General features: G+C 34.5%; 4 protein-coding genes across 5 annotated transcripts; 1 reads left to right on the forward strand and 3 right to left on the reverse strand.

Annotated features, from left to right (window-relative positions):
- Window positions 1-271: 271 nt before the first annotated feature.
- Window positions 272-2610, reverse strand: LOC109857055 (ankyrin repeat domain-containing protein 16-like). The gene is made up of 4 exons (XM_020432964.1): window positions 2533-2610; window positions 1658-1990; window positions 1273-1536; window positions 272-891 (listed from the first exon to the last, which is right to left on the reverse strand). Exons 2-4 carry the CDS (start codon window positions 1983-1985, stop codon window positions 530-532), a joined length of 954 nt encoding a protein of 317 aa, XP_020288553.1. The 5' UTR covers window positions 1986-1990; window positions 2533-2610; the 3' UTR covers window positions 272-529.
- Window positions 2319-4142, reverse strand: LOC109857057 (uncharacterized protein C15orf41 homolog). The gene is made up of 6 exons (XM_020432966.1): window positions 3937-4142; window positions 3631-3735; window positions 3345-3475; window positions 3167-3246; window positions 2936-2985; window positions 2319-2799 (listed from the first exon to the last, which is right to left on the reverse strand). The coding sequence occupies exons 1-6, from the start codon at window positions 4032-4034 to the stop codon at window positions 2412-2414; spliced, it is 852 nt and encodes a 283-aa protein (XP_020288555.1). The 5' UTR covers window positions 4035-4142; the 3' UTR covers window positions 2319-2411.
- An 82-nt stretch (window positions 4143-4224) lies between these two features.
- On the forward strand, window positions 4225-8205 carry LOC109857054 (protein enabled homolog). 2 transcript variants are annotated; one of them, XM_020432961.1, is made up of 8 exons: window positions 4225-4455; window positions 4537-4750; window positions 4829-4976; window positions 5072-5195; window positions 5496-5549; window positions 5671-5832; window positions 6320-6444; window positions 6548-8205. In XM_020432961.1, exons 1-8 carry the CDS (start codon window positions 4359-4361, stop codon window positions 6725-6727), a joined length of 1104 nt encoding a protein of 367 aa, XP_020288550.1. In that variant the 5' UTR covers window positions 4225-4358; the 3' UTR covers window positions 6728-8205. The 2 variants fall into 2 exon arrangements, with proteins under 2 accessions (XP_020288550.1, XP_020288551.1); XM_020432962.1 differs by having other exon boundaries at window positions 5072-5165.
- Window positions 8202-13715, reverse strand: LOC109857051 (probable ATP-dependent RNA helicase spindle-E). Its single transcript, XM_020432958.1, has 8 exons — window positions 13108-13715; window positions 12523-12832; window positions 11947-12404; window positions 11272-11614; window positions 10967-11133; window positions 9216-10811; window positions 8716-9062; window positions 8202-8485 (listed from the first exon to the last, which is right to left on the reverse strand). Exons 1-8 carry the CDS (start codon window positions 13315-13317, stop codon window positions 8302-8304), a joined length of 3615 nt encoding a protein of 1204 aa, XP_020288547.1. The 5' UTR covers window positions 13318-13715; the 3' UTR covers window positions 8202-8301.
- Between the last annotated feature and the right edge of the window lie 376 nt (window positions 13716-14091).

Genomic DNA, 14091 nt, shown 5'->3' on the forward strand with positions numbered 1-14091 from the left:
GCGAAGCCGTCAAAAAAACTAAAGTATTTTGATTTTCGATTGACATACACACACACACACACACACAAAAACACAAACACACACTTTACTGCCGCATAATTTTAACAATCCTGAGACTGATGGCGTTACGACTAACTAAAGGGCCTAGTGTAGCTTAGGCTGATCGCCCTCAAAACTAAAAAAAAAAAAAACTAAAAAAAAGAAAAGGTAAAATTTAAAATGTAATTTATCTTCCGTTTACGCTGTACACATTTTATACTGTAGTCTCTCTGTTCTTGATTTGAAATAAAATCTGCAGAAAATTTACACACACGTTATACAGAGTGTTTTATTTTAATCTTTCCACGCGCGAGATACTCTTCTTATTAACATTTCTTTTCCACTTTTGTTGATCGTGATAAAGAATAATTATTTTTAAAATCTGTTGCTGCGCGTGAAATTTATATACGCTGAAAAAATATCATACAAAAAAAGTCTGGAATATATTTTGGAAAAGTGGAATACACAAGTGATTGTCAGAAAAACACTTTTATTCTTTAGCGCCGTATTTGTGTAGAACGTTGACGACGTCGCCGTGATTATTCTTTCGCGCCACTATTAGCGGAGTAATTCCGAAAGAAGCTTCGCAATTCACGTCAATCAAGCATTGCTCCAAAATATATTCAACCGCCTCCACGTTGCCGGTCAGCGCGGCAACGTGCAGAATAGTTTGACCGACATTGTCTACGAGACCAACGTTGGCTCCCGAACGAATGATGTATCTTGCTGCATTCAGATTTCCGTGCTTCATCGCCTCGTGGAGCGGCGAAGAACCCGAAGAGTCCTGCGCGTTCAGAAGGTTCGCGTTCGACGTGACGATCAATTTAATTACTTTCTCATGGCCGTGAAATGCTGCGTCACATAATTGGAAGAATGAAACGAATTGTGTGTCACACATTAAAGATCTCGATTTAAAACAATAAAAGTATTCCCTCCTAAATAAGTGAATACAATATAAAAAAATATGTTTCCACATTAGTGATATCGCATTGAATAAAACAGAACATTAAAAAAATTCAATTTTAAAAATGTAATAACAAAGAGAAGTTTTTTCTCTAATAGTAAATTATATCACACATGTTTTTTCAGTGGATAAACTCGCGATTGTCGAAAAAATTGAACGAGACGTCGGAAAAATTAGTTACTGCGACTGTCGACTTGATACGGATTTTTCTTTTTGAGATATAATTATCTTCTTTGAAGTTAATTATATATACAAATGTTAATAGTTACCGGCAATGTGCAACACGCTACGACCATTGTTGCTACGATCATTGATGCACTCCGGTGAATGTCTCAGCAATAAAGCGATTGCGTTCTCGTCACCCGCTCGACAAGCGATGTGCAAAGGTGTCCAGCCGTCTTTATTGCGTAAACGGGCGTTGGCGTTAGCGGCCAAAAGAGCCCCGATGCATTGACAAGCCGCGGAACCGCTTTTCGTGCATGCGAGCATCAGAGGCGTCCAGTCGCCGCGCTTCAACGCGTCCACCGATGCACCTTCATGAATTATACAAAGACACGTCAAGCAAATCTATACTTTTAGAATTAACAAACACTGCAGTTTATTTTATATGACAAATAAAAATTGTAAAGTACACGTTTGAAAAAAAAAAAACACCTTTTTCCAATAAGTAGTTCAAAACGTCTTCCCGCGCAAACTGCGCAGCTTCGTGCAAAGGTCTCTTCATGTCTTTATTGGCGACGTCAACTTTAAATCTTGGCATGTCGAAACGTTCGCACAAATATCTCACCACATTCAAATCTCCTACGCGCGCAGCCACGTGCAACGCGGTGTCGCCAGATGCCGCGTGTCGAAGGTCGCTCCAATCGCGAATTCCGTACCTCGCGACGAGAGTTTCCACTCTGCGTAGGTCTCCGTTTTGGCAAGCGCGCAAGAAGTCGCGCGATAAGTTGGGAACCTCGGCGATCGCAACATCATTTAACATATTTTCTTCAAAAAATCGATTGTTCCAATTAAATGTGTAAAAAGACGAGCGTTTTAAAGTTCGCGTAAATCAAAAATTACATGTTAACAAACGCGATTCGACAAAGAGACCGACAAACGCGCGTAGACGACCGGGCGCCACGAACTTACTAGACAACTAGACGTTCGTCATCACTTCGGTGTATTTCATTCGTAAGAGACGCGATTTTCATTTTATCGACGATCGATTGTGTCGGATCTCCGCGAAAAACTTATCATCTCGGTAATATGTTATATATTCGTAATAATGTTTATAAAAAGCGTAATAAAATAAAACACAATTACAAAAAATATATTAGATTTTACGTATGTGTGTCTTATTAAAAACATAAAAAAAAAAACATAAACGTTCTCACAGAAACAAATATATGAGTGTCACAGATTATAGTCACGTGGTAGTCCCAGGCTTGACACAAGCGGGATCCATGTATGTGATGTTCTCGGGAAAATGATCCATTATGATAAACTTTTTCTCGGTCGATTTGTTCAGACTTTCCAGAAATCCGTACCAATAAATCACCAATCCAGATCCGAATCTGTTCCAATAGCTCAGAAATTGTTCCTTCATGTATTTTTGATGAACTTCCAAGTTACCGAATCGCGCTTTAGATTCGATCCAATTTATTATACAGCCATTCACCGCGATTGGCACTTCCAACTTAACATCCGGAGTCTTGTCATATCCTCTTAATCGTAAATGTTCTTCAGTACGAAACGCAATGTTTCTTTGTACTAAACATTCTTGCAGTTTGATCTCATATTCTTGTCCTATGCACCTGAAGAAAGGAACAACTTTTTAATTTTATACAGGGATTTTGATTTACAAAGATGTTGAAAAAAACACTTGTAATACCTTACAGTCCTATCGATTAACTGTAAAAAGTTATCGTGCGTGTTTCTACAAATACTTACATTCCCATTGCATCAGCTATAGGTCCGTAAAGATCATCGTACAATACACACTGCAAGAAAACATATTGCTATTAGGTTTTTAAAGTGTTTAACTCGAGAATATATTTTAATTGGGTTTTTTTTGTATAACTCTCTCTCTCTCTCTCTCTCTCTCTCTCTCTTTGCTAGAGATTGTATTATAAAATATATTTCACATATAATTTATAAATAATATGTATAAATTTGAATTACCAAATAAATTTCATATGCAAGATCTTTGTCCTCAATCAGTGTGGTGTCTTTGAACAACTTTGTAATTACGTTCTTTGAAACTGAAATAATTTTATTCCTTTTAGAGCTCTTAAAAATATATCTATATCAATTATTTTATCTCCCATTCTAACCTTTGATTATTAAGTGCTAACTATACCATTTGCATTGTCACGCATGCAGTATTTTTCCAGAACGTTACGTGCTAATAAAGCTGGCGCAGCATCAACATCTTTTGCCATTCTTAATAAAACACCAGTTGGCTCTCTATTTTGCACCGCATCTAAATAGCTGCAATGTTTCACATAAAACATAATTTTACCGCACTTTCTGTGGTAAACTAAAGATAAATTACAATTAAAACAGAAACGACATTTTGTTTTTCTCTATCTATAAAATATCATGTATCTATATTTTTAAAAGATCTTACTATAAATCCAATTTACCTGTCATAATAACTTTTGTTGCTTCCAAATAGTTTTGCATGGTTCATTTTCATTCTCTGTTGCATTTCTAAAGACAAAATGCTGTACAATGTGTTTGGATGAATGCTGCAAATAAGATTTTATTGTTTTATGTTATTGTATATATATACGTACTTGTATATAAGTACGTATACACGAAGAAAATATATCAGTCATTTTGTTTTACTTATAAATTAAATTTAATAATCAAAATGTATTTAAAGTTTTTGCTACACAGTATCTTACACAAATTTGTCTGAAAATACACTAATAAAACAAAACTCTTACTCGTTGTATTTTTCTTTTAGCATTTTGGCGCAATCTTTTGACAATCCTCGAAAATTGCGTATTGTTGTTACTATTTCATTATACACTTCGGTCTTCATCGTTTACACCAATTATTGGCAAAAATACACTTTTAACGGTAAAACTCTAGGTTATAAGCGTCTTTTAACGTGTCTCTCTACTGTTATTAGTATAGATGTTGGTTGCTTTAACAGATGGCTACATACACACACAACGCACACATAGCTAAACCGAGTTAAATTCTTCCAGCTCAGCTAAATAGGTTAGGTTAGGGTTATAAATCTCCAACACAGCTGCTGTAAGGGTGGATTCGCACATCGGCCGTCTCAAGCGAAAGACGTCTTTGGACGATCTAGTGGCTGTTAGCGGAGTAGATTTGTGTGTTACAGGTAAATCAGATAAATATGCCTGCAATAGTGATCGAACCACCTCAACGAAATGAGCAAATGTGGCAAGCGTTAAAGGTTCATATTATGAGAGAACGTCAACGAAAGAAACAAGGTAAATTCTCCGATTGTCTTTGCTTAGCACTTTGACAATTATAAATATTGTATAATAATTTTTTTTTTTTTTTATACGTAGAACAAGAAGCAGATGCTGAAGAAGAGCGTTTGCGCAAGGAAAGAGAACGTCAACAAAAACAAGATGTGATGACATTAGGCGAAACGCGAGAACAAATCTCAAACTTGGAAAATGAACTTGCTCAATTGAAAGAGGAGAAGCACCAGTTGTTTTTACAATTGAAAAAGGTTCTGAATGAAGATGACAGAAGACAAAAACTTATAAAAGAAACCAGGTTTGCAATCGTAATTATTTAAAAAGAAAAAGTAAGTATCAAGAATCATGAAGTTTATGTAACAAATTCTTCTTCCAGTGTTTGTTCGGAAGTCCTGACAACAGTTGGAGGATATCCTGCAACAGGTCCAAGACTGGTACTTCCTCAATTGTTTTCACCATTACCACGAAGCAACAGTCCTCTCTACAAGGTAGCAGTAGGTGCGCCAACTCACTTGTTACCTGGTGTAAGTACAACTTTTTTTATGTACTGTAGTATAGCATAATATATGGTGTAATAGTTTGCAGATAAAATAAAGTGTTTTGATTTTTTCTGTTTCAGGGAACTTTGAAGAGAGCCCACAGTCCTTCTCCACCACCACCAGCATCTCCATACCACAGTGCCTACGGATATAAACCACCGCCAACTATTTCAAGTATTTCAAATTATAATCCCCCACCTCCTAGTAAGTGTATACACGCAGCTACTTCATGTAACATAAATCAAAATCTAAATGACGACGCGATTATTTGGAACAAATTGTCGTTACAATTTTGTTATACTGCTTAACCCAGCACTGAACATTTTCTACTGCCTATTAGTAAAAAATTACTCTGTCATGTGAGAATCCCATTGTTTTTTCGTTCTAATAAGTTTTGTGTGTAAAGAAAAATAACTTCGATAATCAGTTCATTTTTCTTTTCCTGGCAACGAGTGGGTTAAGCATTGATTATGTTAAACACTGTGTTATTATTTACTTATATAGAATCTGAGGAAGCCACTAGAAGATCTAATGATTCTCGAGCAGTTCTCTGGAATAGTAAGTGAATAAAGTTTTGTATAATTTTGCTCTTCTCACAAAAAAAAATTATGAGTTTTTATGCTTTTCTTTCTATTATTAAATGTATCATTTATTTGACGTGTTCTTCTTTATTCGACAGAAAGTAGTCAATACTCTGCATCGAATTTTTATTCAACGCCAACAGGCCAGAGTGTTTACAATTATTCTGCACCTGTATCGCAACCTTCTCGAGAATCCTCGGAGCCAGCTAAACCAGTCTATCTTTCAGGTGGTAGAGTCCCGTTACCGCCACATCAAACTGGTATAAATGTCACATTATCTTAAAATTAATAGCTTAAAGAATGTGTTTCACATTTTTGTGTTGTGTTGTTTTGAGATTTGTATATTATTTATCAATATTCTATTTATTCTATTGCATATAGTATTTCTTTCTGCAACAATCTTAGTTTACTGAAAAAAAAAAAAAAAAAACAAACGAAATTTACGGCGATAATTTTTCTATCTTTTTTCTATTTCTTTTTCTTTTTTTCATATAACCACAGACGCGTGCATATACTGTAAATCTAACACACTAAATTGTCGAAACTATACATTTTGGTAGGAGCTCAAGTTATATGAAGCAAAACCAAAAAATCGTGGCATAATTGGCATCGCGGAACATTGGTAACAAAATCTTAACAAGTACTTTTTGAGAGAATAAGTGAAAAAAAAAAGAGAAAAATTAAAACAAAAATTGCAATGAGATTTTACAACAATTTTGACCTTTAATCATAAAAATTGTTTTGCAGCGTATGTCTCTAATTTACACTCGATAGAACACAAAAGCACTTATGGTGAGGACAAATTTTACCTACGGCCAACGAATCACGTGACCGTGCACGGTGGAGCTATTCCGATTCAACAACCACCTCAGGTTATAAATCAAATATCATTATTATTTGTCTGTGTAATATCCGCGTGACGTTTCCTCCAGTGTTGTATGTATTGCTTTTGTTTTGTTACATATATTAACACAGGGAGCGAAAACAGGTGGAATTACTTCGGGCTATCCAGTGCGAGCACCTCAACCGCCTGGACCGTATCCACCACCACCGCCACCGTCTCCTGGTACTTACGTCAGCGGCTCGGGTGCCAATGTACCCGGCAGACTATTGTATACACAACCTGGAGCTCGCTATCTTCAACGAGAAATATAGAGACCCGCGTGTTCATTCAAGGCTACATCTTGATCATATGGCTCTGTAACGCGTTCTGTGTGCGAGAGCAATAGTGCTTTATGATGTTAGAAGCGAGAAACGATCTATTCTCATAGTCCGATCTTATGTTCAAAATTGTCTTAATCTTACCTCAAGATGATATGCGAACAGTTTCATTACAGAGAATCTAAAAATGAACGTAAACCGATCTTAAATATAAGATCCAACTATGAATATCGGCCAACTTATAGCTTCATTTTTTGGTCTTTCTTTTTTCACAAAAATATAATATTTTTGTAATCTTGACACTTTTAAGACTATACAGCAAACTTCAATATTTGTCTAAAATGTAGATATTAAAAAATTACCTTTTAACATAATAAATAATAAAAAAAAAGGCAGAATACTATTGTTTTAACGTTTTCAATATTACTAATCTCGTGTTTTCTAGCGTAGTGAGAGCACTACGCTACACGACGCTGCTTGGCAAACATTTTTTCTTTTCTACTTGACTTTTAGCGGAACGCTCGAAATTCCAAATATAAAAATCTTCGTTTGTTGTAATGTTTTATATTTTAATCTTTATAGTCCAGAAAGCCACTATAGTTTTCATAGTTTCTTCACTCAAAAACTGTAAAGGTTATTTCAAAAAAATGTTAATAAATAAACAAAGAAGAGAACAGAGGACGAAAAAGAAAGAGAATATCGTACATATATTGTGTAGGTATTTATGTAATTATGCATTTATGTGAACACATCTTTAACACACATTTATTTAAAAAGATATCAAAAACCACTTAACATAACGAAATAAAAATAAAATCAATCTTTTTAATCCGCAAGCAAACTCAGTTTTCATTAATTAAACACGTAAAAAAATAAAAATTTGCGCAAAAAGTCAACAGCGATTTCAAGTTTGCTTACTGTCAGAAGATTAAAATGCAACATGTAAATTTCTATCTTCCTGTACTTATAATAATAAAAAAGAGAGATAATTAATTGAACATTAAGTAATATAATTGTACACATGTGTAACACTTATATAAATGTTTTGGTTGTATTAATGTTTTAATATAATGTAATACACACACACACACACTGAATTTCATACACACTTTCTAGATCGAGAGTTGATTAGACTTTTTATCATTCATTTTATTTATGGATATTTGTTACATTGCAAATATCTATTATACAGAAATGAGGCAATAACTAAACAAAATCTAGTGTGAGATAATAGTCGAATCTTATATTTATTATTGTCATGTGTATGCATATATGTAATCTATATACATATGTACATATTACACATGAAAAAAACAACTACGATTATCTCACCATAGATCTAATAAGATGCGTATAAAAATGTTGTGTGTATGGTGTGGTGCGTATAAACCATATGTTGTATTATTATAATTTCACTTTTAAGTAAATCACTCAAACAAAATATTATAAATGTTATGTTAAACTAAACTCAATTTTTGTAATAAAAATATACGTAAAAAATATTAACAAGTACTGAAAATAAATCAATAATTCTTGTTTATTTTACCATTTTGATGCATGATTATATCTTATTGCATTCCCAATTGTGACAACAGGCTCTTTAGATCCTGTCCACATTCGGTTGTATCGATCTCTTGTTGTTTTGCTTTATGTTGTTGCGAACACAAATGTGATCTAAGATTGAGAATGCCAATCACTTCCTTTTTACAGAGTTTGCAATAAACAGGCTCGATACTTGTCTCAGATGGATCTCTGCAGACAGAACATAAGATATTAATGGCTATCATTAATAAATTAATTAAATGCGTTATTAGTACATTCATAATATATAATTGATTGGTAATCGATACAAAAGGCATTAATTTACTCAATACATGTAAATCAGACACATTGTAATTTGAATTCAAAATGTTCTTAAAAAATGACATAATGGTTTTATTTTACTGCGTGCATATTTAAATGTTTGTCACAAACATACGTACTTGTAAGCTAACATTTCTAATTGGCACAAATGTTTAATTATTTCCTCAAGAGGTTTCTTTATTTCATTCAATTCCAACGCCTTGTGCAAGCCATATATTTGACTTTTTTTCAATGTGTCTCGTGCGGTCTTGAGAAATAGACTTCTGTCATATCGATTCCATTTGTTGAAGTGGGAAATTAGAAGTGGTTCTTGAGGATCGCGTTGTTGATATATTATTTCCTTAAACGCAATTTTAATACGCTCTTGACATTCTAAAGTCAATTTATTTTGTGCGTTTTCGTCCACGTCTTCATCATCAGGATCAAAGCACATCGCAACATTCATCCAGTGACGTAATTTGTTTATCTACAAATTTTGTACCTCACACATTGTATCTCAGAGATAAGCTATGTATATATTACCATTTCATATATATATATATCGATTTAAGCAATGCATATCAAAACAAAAAAATAAAATAGCGCGACAGATTAGTAATAAATATCGGACGTAACGTACCCTTCGCAAATCCTCTATCGTAATCTTACAGTCGAATAAAACTCGTAAGTCGTGCTCTGGAAATAAGCTTCTTCCTTTTGAATCATATCCCAGTCCGCACAAAGCACCCGTGTAATAAGTGCCTAGAGGATCACGTCTCAACTCGATATACGGTGTGAACATTAAATTAATTAAAGCTTCAAGACCGGGTATATCAGGCAAAAGAGTTGTGTTTCGTAGAGTCAAATTTTTAGTGTGAGGATTTCGAACGACAGTTTGCGCCACCAGAAAAATTCCTTTCGAATTTTTCGGACAAGTATCCAGTGTAATAGAATTTACCGACAATGGATCTATGTATGTGAGAGTGAGTGATTCGCTGTTCACCATAGGAGACAAGCAAACTTCCAACGGCGAAAACGGGCCATTTAGCGTCACTTTAGATGTATATATCAATGTTTCTGGTAAATCCGGATATGGCTTCTGTGCATGTTGACTGTGCGAGTATGTTCGCGAACATTTGGAATCGAAGTACAGTTCTTTACTTCTTTCTTCAAGCTCGAGTTTCTTAAATTGATCGCTAGCTTCTTCTTCACTTAACAACTTTATTACAATCGGAATCCGATATCGTCGTAGCTTGATACAATTTTGAACGAAAGAATAATTGGCCGCTGTACGATTTTCATTTTCATATTCGACATAAATACGACTTGTTCCATCAAAAAATACTTTTATGTTGTCTTGATTGAGCTTTAGATTCGATGCAAAGATCTGCTGAATTTGTTTGGCATACAACAATCCGGGCTGTCGTAACGGCCATCCACTTAGAATAACAGTGTTCGTTGGATCATGATAGGACAACAGTTTCATTTTCTTCTTCTTCTGATCTTCGTTCGTAGATTTGACGAAATAGTTAGGATAAAAAGCACCGGCAATTATAACTTTAAAAACAAAGTATTCGTTTATGGAATATTGTTTCCACTTGTTCCGTTTGGGATCAACTTGAGGTTCTTTGATACCGATGTGGCGTAATTTTTCCGTTACTTCAGTTATGAGAGCGTCAGCCTCGCGTAGCGATCGTATACGAAGATGATTTTTCTTCGTCCATTCCTTCTCACTGCGCAAATCTGTTATATTATTGTTCATTTTATGATGTCGCCATACATTATAAGCATTATAATATGCCATAAAGTCGCAATCAGATCCAGCAGCCCATTGTAGTTTTTCGTTGTGAACTGATTTTATATCTTCCACATTGATGCTGAATATCTCTTTAACGCTTGAACAAACTGCCATTATAATTGCATCCGTCAGAACATCAAACAGATGACCCAGAACAATTAACTTCGTCTTGTAAATATTCAACGGAAGAGAAGCCATTACACGACCCAAAGTCGTCAGCTCTCCGTCGAAATCGTTCGAATTGTCTTCTGTATGGAGCAACGCACCGGCTTCCTTTAATGTTAATATAGTTTTTTGTAAGTCACTTAGATCCGGTGGGTCCAAGGAAACACCGAGAATGGCTCTCGGTTCACCCATATTCAGTACTTTTGCTTTGAGAACTACATTCTCAAGCGGAGCTCTGAGTATTTCTGGAACAGTTTCCGTGGGCAACGAATTCTAAAAAAAAAAAAAAAAAGCAGTTTCAGAACTTCAGTATATATTTTATAAATAAATTGTGATTATATATTTTATAATTGTCATTTCTCTTCTGTGCGAAAAATGACAACTGAATGAGAGAAATGTTTTAAGAGCAATATAGAAATACTACTTGCATCATAAAACGATCTTGTAATCATTCTATACACTCTACCCTCCATTACGCGACCTACGCGACCGGCTCGTTGTTGACAATTTGCCTTGCTCGCCCAGTTAAGCTGTAGACCTTCGTAATTTGAAGCATATTCAGTAACAAGAAGTTTTGTCAGACAAAAATCAATAACTGAAAACCAGAAGAAAACCAATAAATTAAGTGATTTTATTTGATACATTTCAATAAAGATAGGAAATCTCTTTTTCTCTTTTTTTCTCTCTCTCTCTCTGACACTAAACATCACTTTTAGTTTTGCCAACGACATACCGTATTTAATATTGGGCACAGTAATGCTGCTTTCAGCAACGTTAGTCGATAATATAATACGTCGAAAATCTTTTGGTGGCTGCTTGAATATTTTCTCTTGATCTTCAGTCGAGATCATGGAATGTAAAATCATTATTTCCCATTTTGCTTCCTCGTATTTGTCCAATAAAAGCATTGAACGGAATTCCATGATTTCGTGATATCCTGGTAAAAATACCAGCACAGCTGCTCTTTCAGAAAAACTGTTGTCAGCTTTGTCGAGACGATCAAAAATGTGCAAAATGCGTATAGAAAACTCTGCTACATTTTCCGAGAATCTTGGTTCCTCAGGCACTTCAGGTACCTATTCAAAAGAGAATACATATTTTTTTGTGTATTAAAAATCAAAACATAATTTTTCAAAACAGCTTTTTTTCAATCACAAAAAGAGAGAAGAGAAAAAAAGTAAATCATTTGTTAGTAATGTATTATCTGTTATGTCATCTAAACAATATTTACATAACACTTAGTGTAAGAATAGAACGTGAGATCTCTGATTCAAAATTATCAAGTGTTATTAATATAAGATATTTTCTTTTCTCTCTTTCTAAATCTTTACAAACAAAGAGATATTACATAGTCACATGTTCTCACATATATTCAAAAAAAATGTTTGCATGAAAAATGTATATTTACATTTCCTAGATTATGCATCTCATCGATATAATATACAGAAACATTATAATGCCTTTCTTTTGGTACATCGATGATAGGAGCTGACAAAAGCGCATCTCCCATAGGAATGGAAAAATAATCAGCAAACTTATACACATCGATCGTTGCAGACATCAGTATAACTTTAACATTGGGAGAATTTAACCGTAATAACTTTTTCACAACTAGCATTAAGAAATCCATGTTCTCATCACGTTCGTGCACCTCATCCAATATGACATGAGTATAATCTAGCATGTGCTTCTTGTTTATCAATTTATGCAGAAGTACACCAGTTGTACAATATGTTATACGAGTGTCTTGGCTTATATTTTTGACCAATCCCATTTGGTATCCCACAATTGTACCAACACTCCATCCTCTCTCCTCACAGACCCTTTTGGCAATGCTTATAGCAGCAATACGTCTCGGCGATGTAACTGTAAGATAGAAACATTCTTTCACTATTACATTAACAAACTGTTTTAAAAGATAGAAATATTTTAAAAAATAGAACATTAGTCGACTACTTGGAAGATAATCTATTCAAACATATACCTATGATGTTACAGTGTTCGTTCTTCTCAAATTTATCATTAAGAATAATTTGCGGTACTTGTGTTGTCTTTCCACAGCCTGTAGTACCAGAGACAATAATAACAGAATTGCTCTCGAGCATGGACAAGAGCTTATCCTTAACATAAAAAATTGGCAATTCTATTTGAGGCCGATAAGAAAAGTTATACGTTCGATAAATGCGACCAGTCTCTTGCACGCTGTTGCAAGCTCCACTTGTCATAGTGACTTCCGACATGTTATCTATGTGAAGATCCTTCATTCGTTGTCTCCATAGAATATCAGATTTTAACTATAACAAATTCAATATAAACAGAAAAGTTATTTAAATGTAATTCAATGTAATTTACACACAGATTTGATGCATAAATTAGCTTTTAAAACTGAGGGTTAACTATATCATGGTTCTGGAACAAAGTTTCTACCAAAAATGGAATACATATAAATCTGCTAAATAATTTCTTGCTAATAAAATTAAAAACAAAAAACCTAAATAATAAATTTCTCATAACATACATTTAAAAATCAATTTACACGCACAGATATATATAAAAAGCGTTGCGTTACCTTTAAATAATCCTCATCTTCTTTTTGTTTATATTCCTTTGCATAATCCGTGCCCTTTCTTATTTTTCTGTCATGAGGATTAAACTCTTCCCCTAATTGATATTCATCGCCCGCTGTTTGTCTTTGACTTGCAGGACGGGACATTTCTATCTTGAAAGGATTAGTCGTATTAAACATATTAAGAATACTATTTAACAGAGTTTCATCCATTGTGATCGAAGTTAATCGATGTGTGTTGTAACTTGCAACTCGATAATTCGTAAAATACAGATCAACAGAGATCTGTCGTGTACCGGCAAAATACAACACTACGATACTCAAGTTCCTGATATATCGAGGCGCGAACAAACTTGTTCCTCTTCACAATAATTTCTGTACGATCAAAATTAGAATTTTGAAATCATTAAATCACAACAATAGAACGCATCTCTTCTGTTTTTTGTTCTCGAACGAAATAAATTCCGGCCAAACGTCCGCTCTCTCAAAAACGTGTTCTCTCAACTAGTCTGATTCGTATTGCTGCGCCATTTCACAAGTAGATAAATGGCTGCGTTTGACCTGTTCTACAATACAGTCGTAAGCTGTAAGTCGTAAGAAATTGACCAATCGCAATCAATTATTCTTCTGTGATTTGTCTGTAATTGGTCGATTTCTTACGACTGTATTGTAGAACAGGCCTTCGGGAAGCGCACTATCAGCGAATTTTTTCACTTCTAGATAAGTTTTCGATAACTTTATCTAGAAGATATCCCCCAAAATTGGTTCTCCTTATTGGTTCTCAGAGGAATTTATCCAGAGGATAGCTATCGAAAGGTATGAAGAAATCGGCCGAGAATGATGCAATAGCGCAGATAGCGCGCTCCACGAACGCAGCCAAATAGATTGCGGTCAGCGTAAAGGGTCGTCTACAATAGAGAGTTGTAGGCCGTAATAGTAAGAAATTGACCAATCACAGGCAAAGTACAGAAGAATAGTCGATTGTGA

This window comes from Pseudomyrmex gracilis, unplaced genomic scaffold (genome assembly GCF_002006095.1).
Source record: "Pseudomyrmex gracilis isolate BER0280 unplaced genomic scaffold, ASM200609v1 scaffold_142, whole genome shotgun sequence".
Taxonomy (NCBI): Eukaryota; Metazoa; Arthropoda; class Insecta; order Hymenoptera; family Formicidae; genus Pseudomyrmex; species Pseudomyrmex gracilis.

Coding starts and splice junctions, on each gene's coding strand:
- LOC109857055 (XM_020432964.1), bottom strand. CDS start 1,985: ATGTTAAATGATGTTGCGATCGCCGAGGTTCCCAACTTATCGCGCGAC. Junction 1,537..1,657: donor GAACTACTTATTGGAAAAAG/GTGTTTTTTTTT, acceptor TAATTCATGAAG/GTGCATCGGTGGACGCGTTG. Junction 892..1,272: donor TAGCGTGTTGCACATTGCCG/GTAACTATTAAC, acceptor TATGTGACGCAG/CATTTCACGGCCATGAGAAA.
- LOC109857057 (XM_020432966.1), bottom strand. CDS start 4,034: ATGAAGACCGAAGTGTATAATGAAATAGTAACAACAATACGCAATTTT. Junction 2,986..3,166: donor TTGCATATGAAATTTATTTG/GTAATTCAAATT, acceptor GTTTTCTTGCAG/TGTGTATTGTACGATGATCT. Junction 2,800..2,935: donor ATAGCTGATGCAATGGGAAT/GTAAGTATTTGT, acceptor TCCTTTCTTCAG/GTGCATAGGACAAGAATATG.
- LOC109857054 (XM_020432961.1), top strand. CDS start 4,359: ATGCCTGCAATAGTGATCGAACCACCTCAACGAAATGAGCAAATGTGG. Junction 4,977..5,071: donor CAACTCACTTGTTACCTGGT/GTAAGTACAACT, acceptor TTTCTGTTTCAG/GGAACTTTGAAGAGAGCCCA. Junction 5,550..5,670: donor TCGAGCAGTTCTCTGGAATA/GTAAGTGAATAA, acceptor TTTATTCGACAG/AAAGTAGTCAATACTCTGCA.
- LOC109857051 (XM_020432958.1), bottom strand. CDS start 13,317: ATGGATGAAACTCTGTTAAATAGTATTCTTAATATGTTTAATACGACT. Junction 9,063..9,215: donor CGATAGAGGATTTGCGAAGG/GTACGTTACGTC, acceptor CAAAATTTGTAG/ATAAACAAATTACGTCACTG. Junction 8,486..8,715: donor TTAGAAATGTTAGCTTACAA/GTACGTATGTTT, acceptor TTCTGTCTGCAG/AGATCCATCTGAGACAAGTA.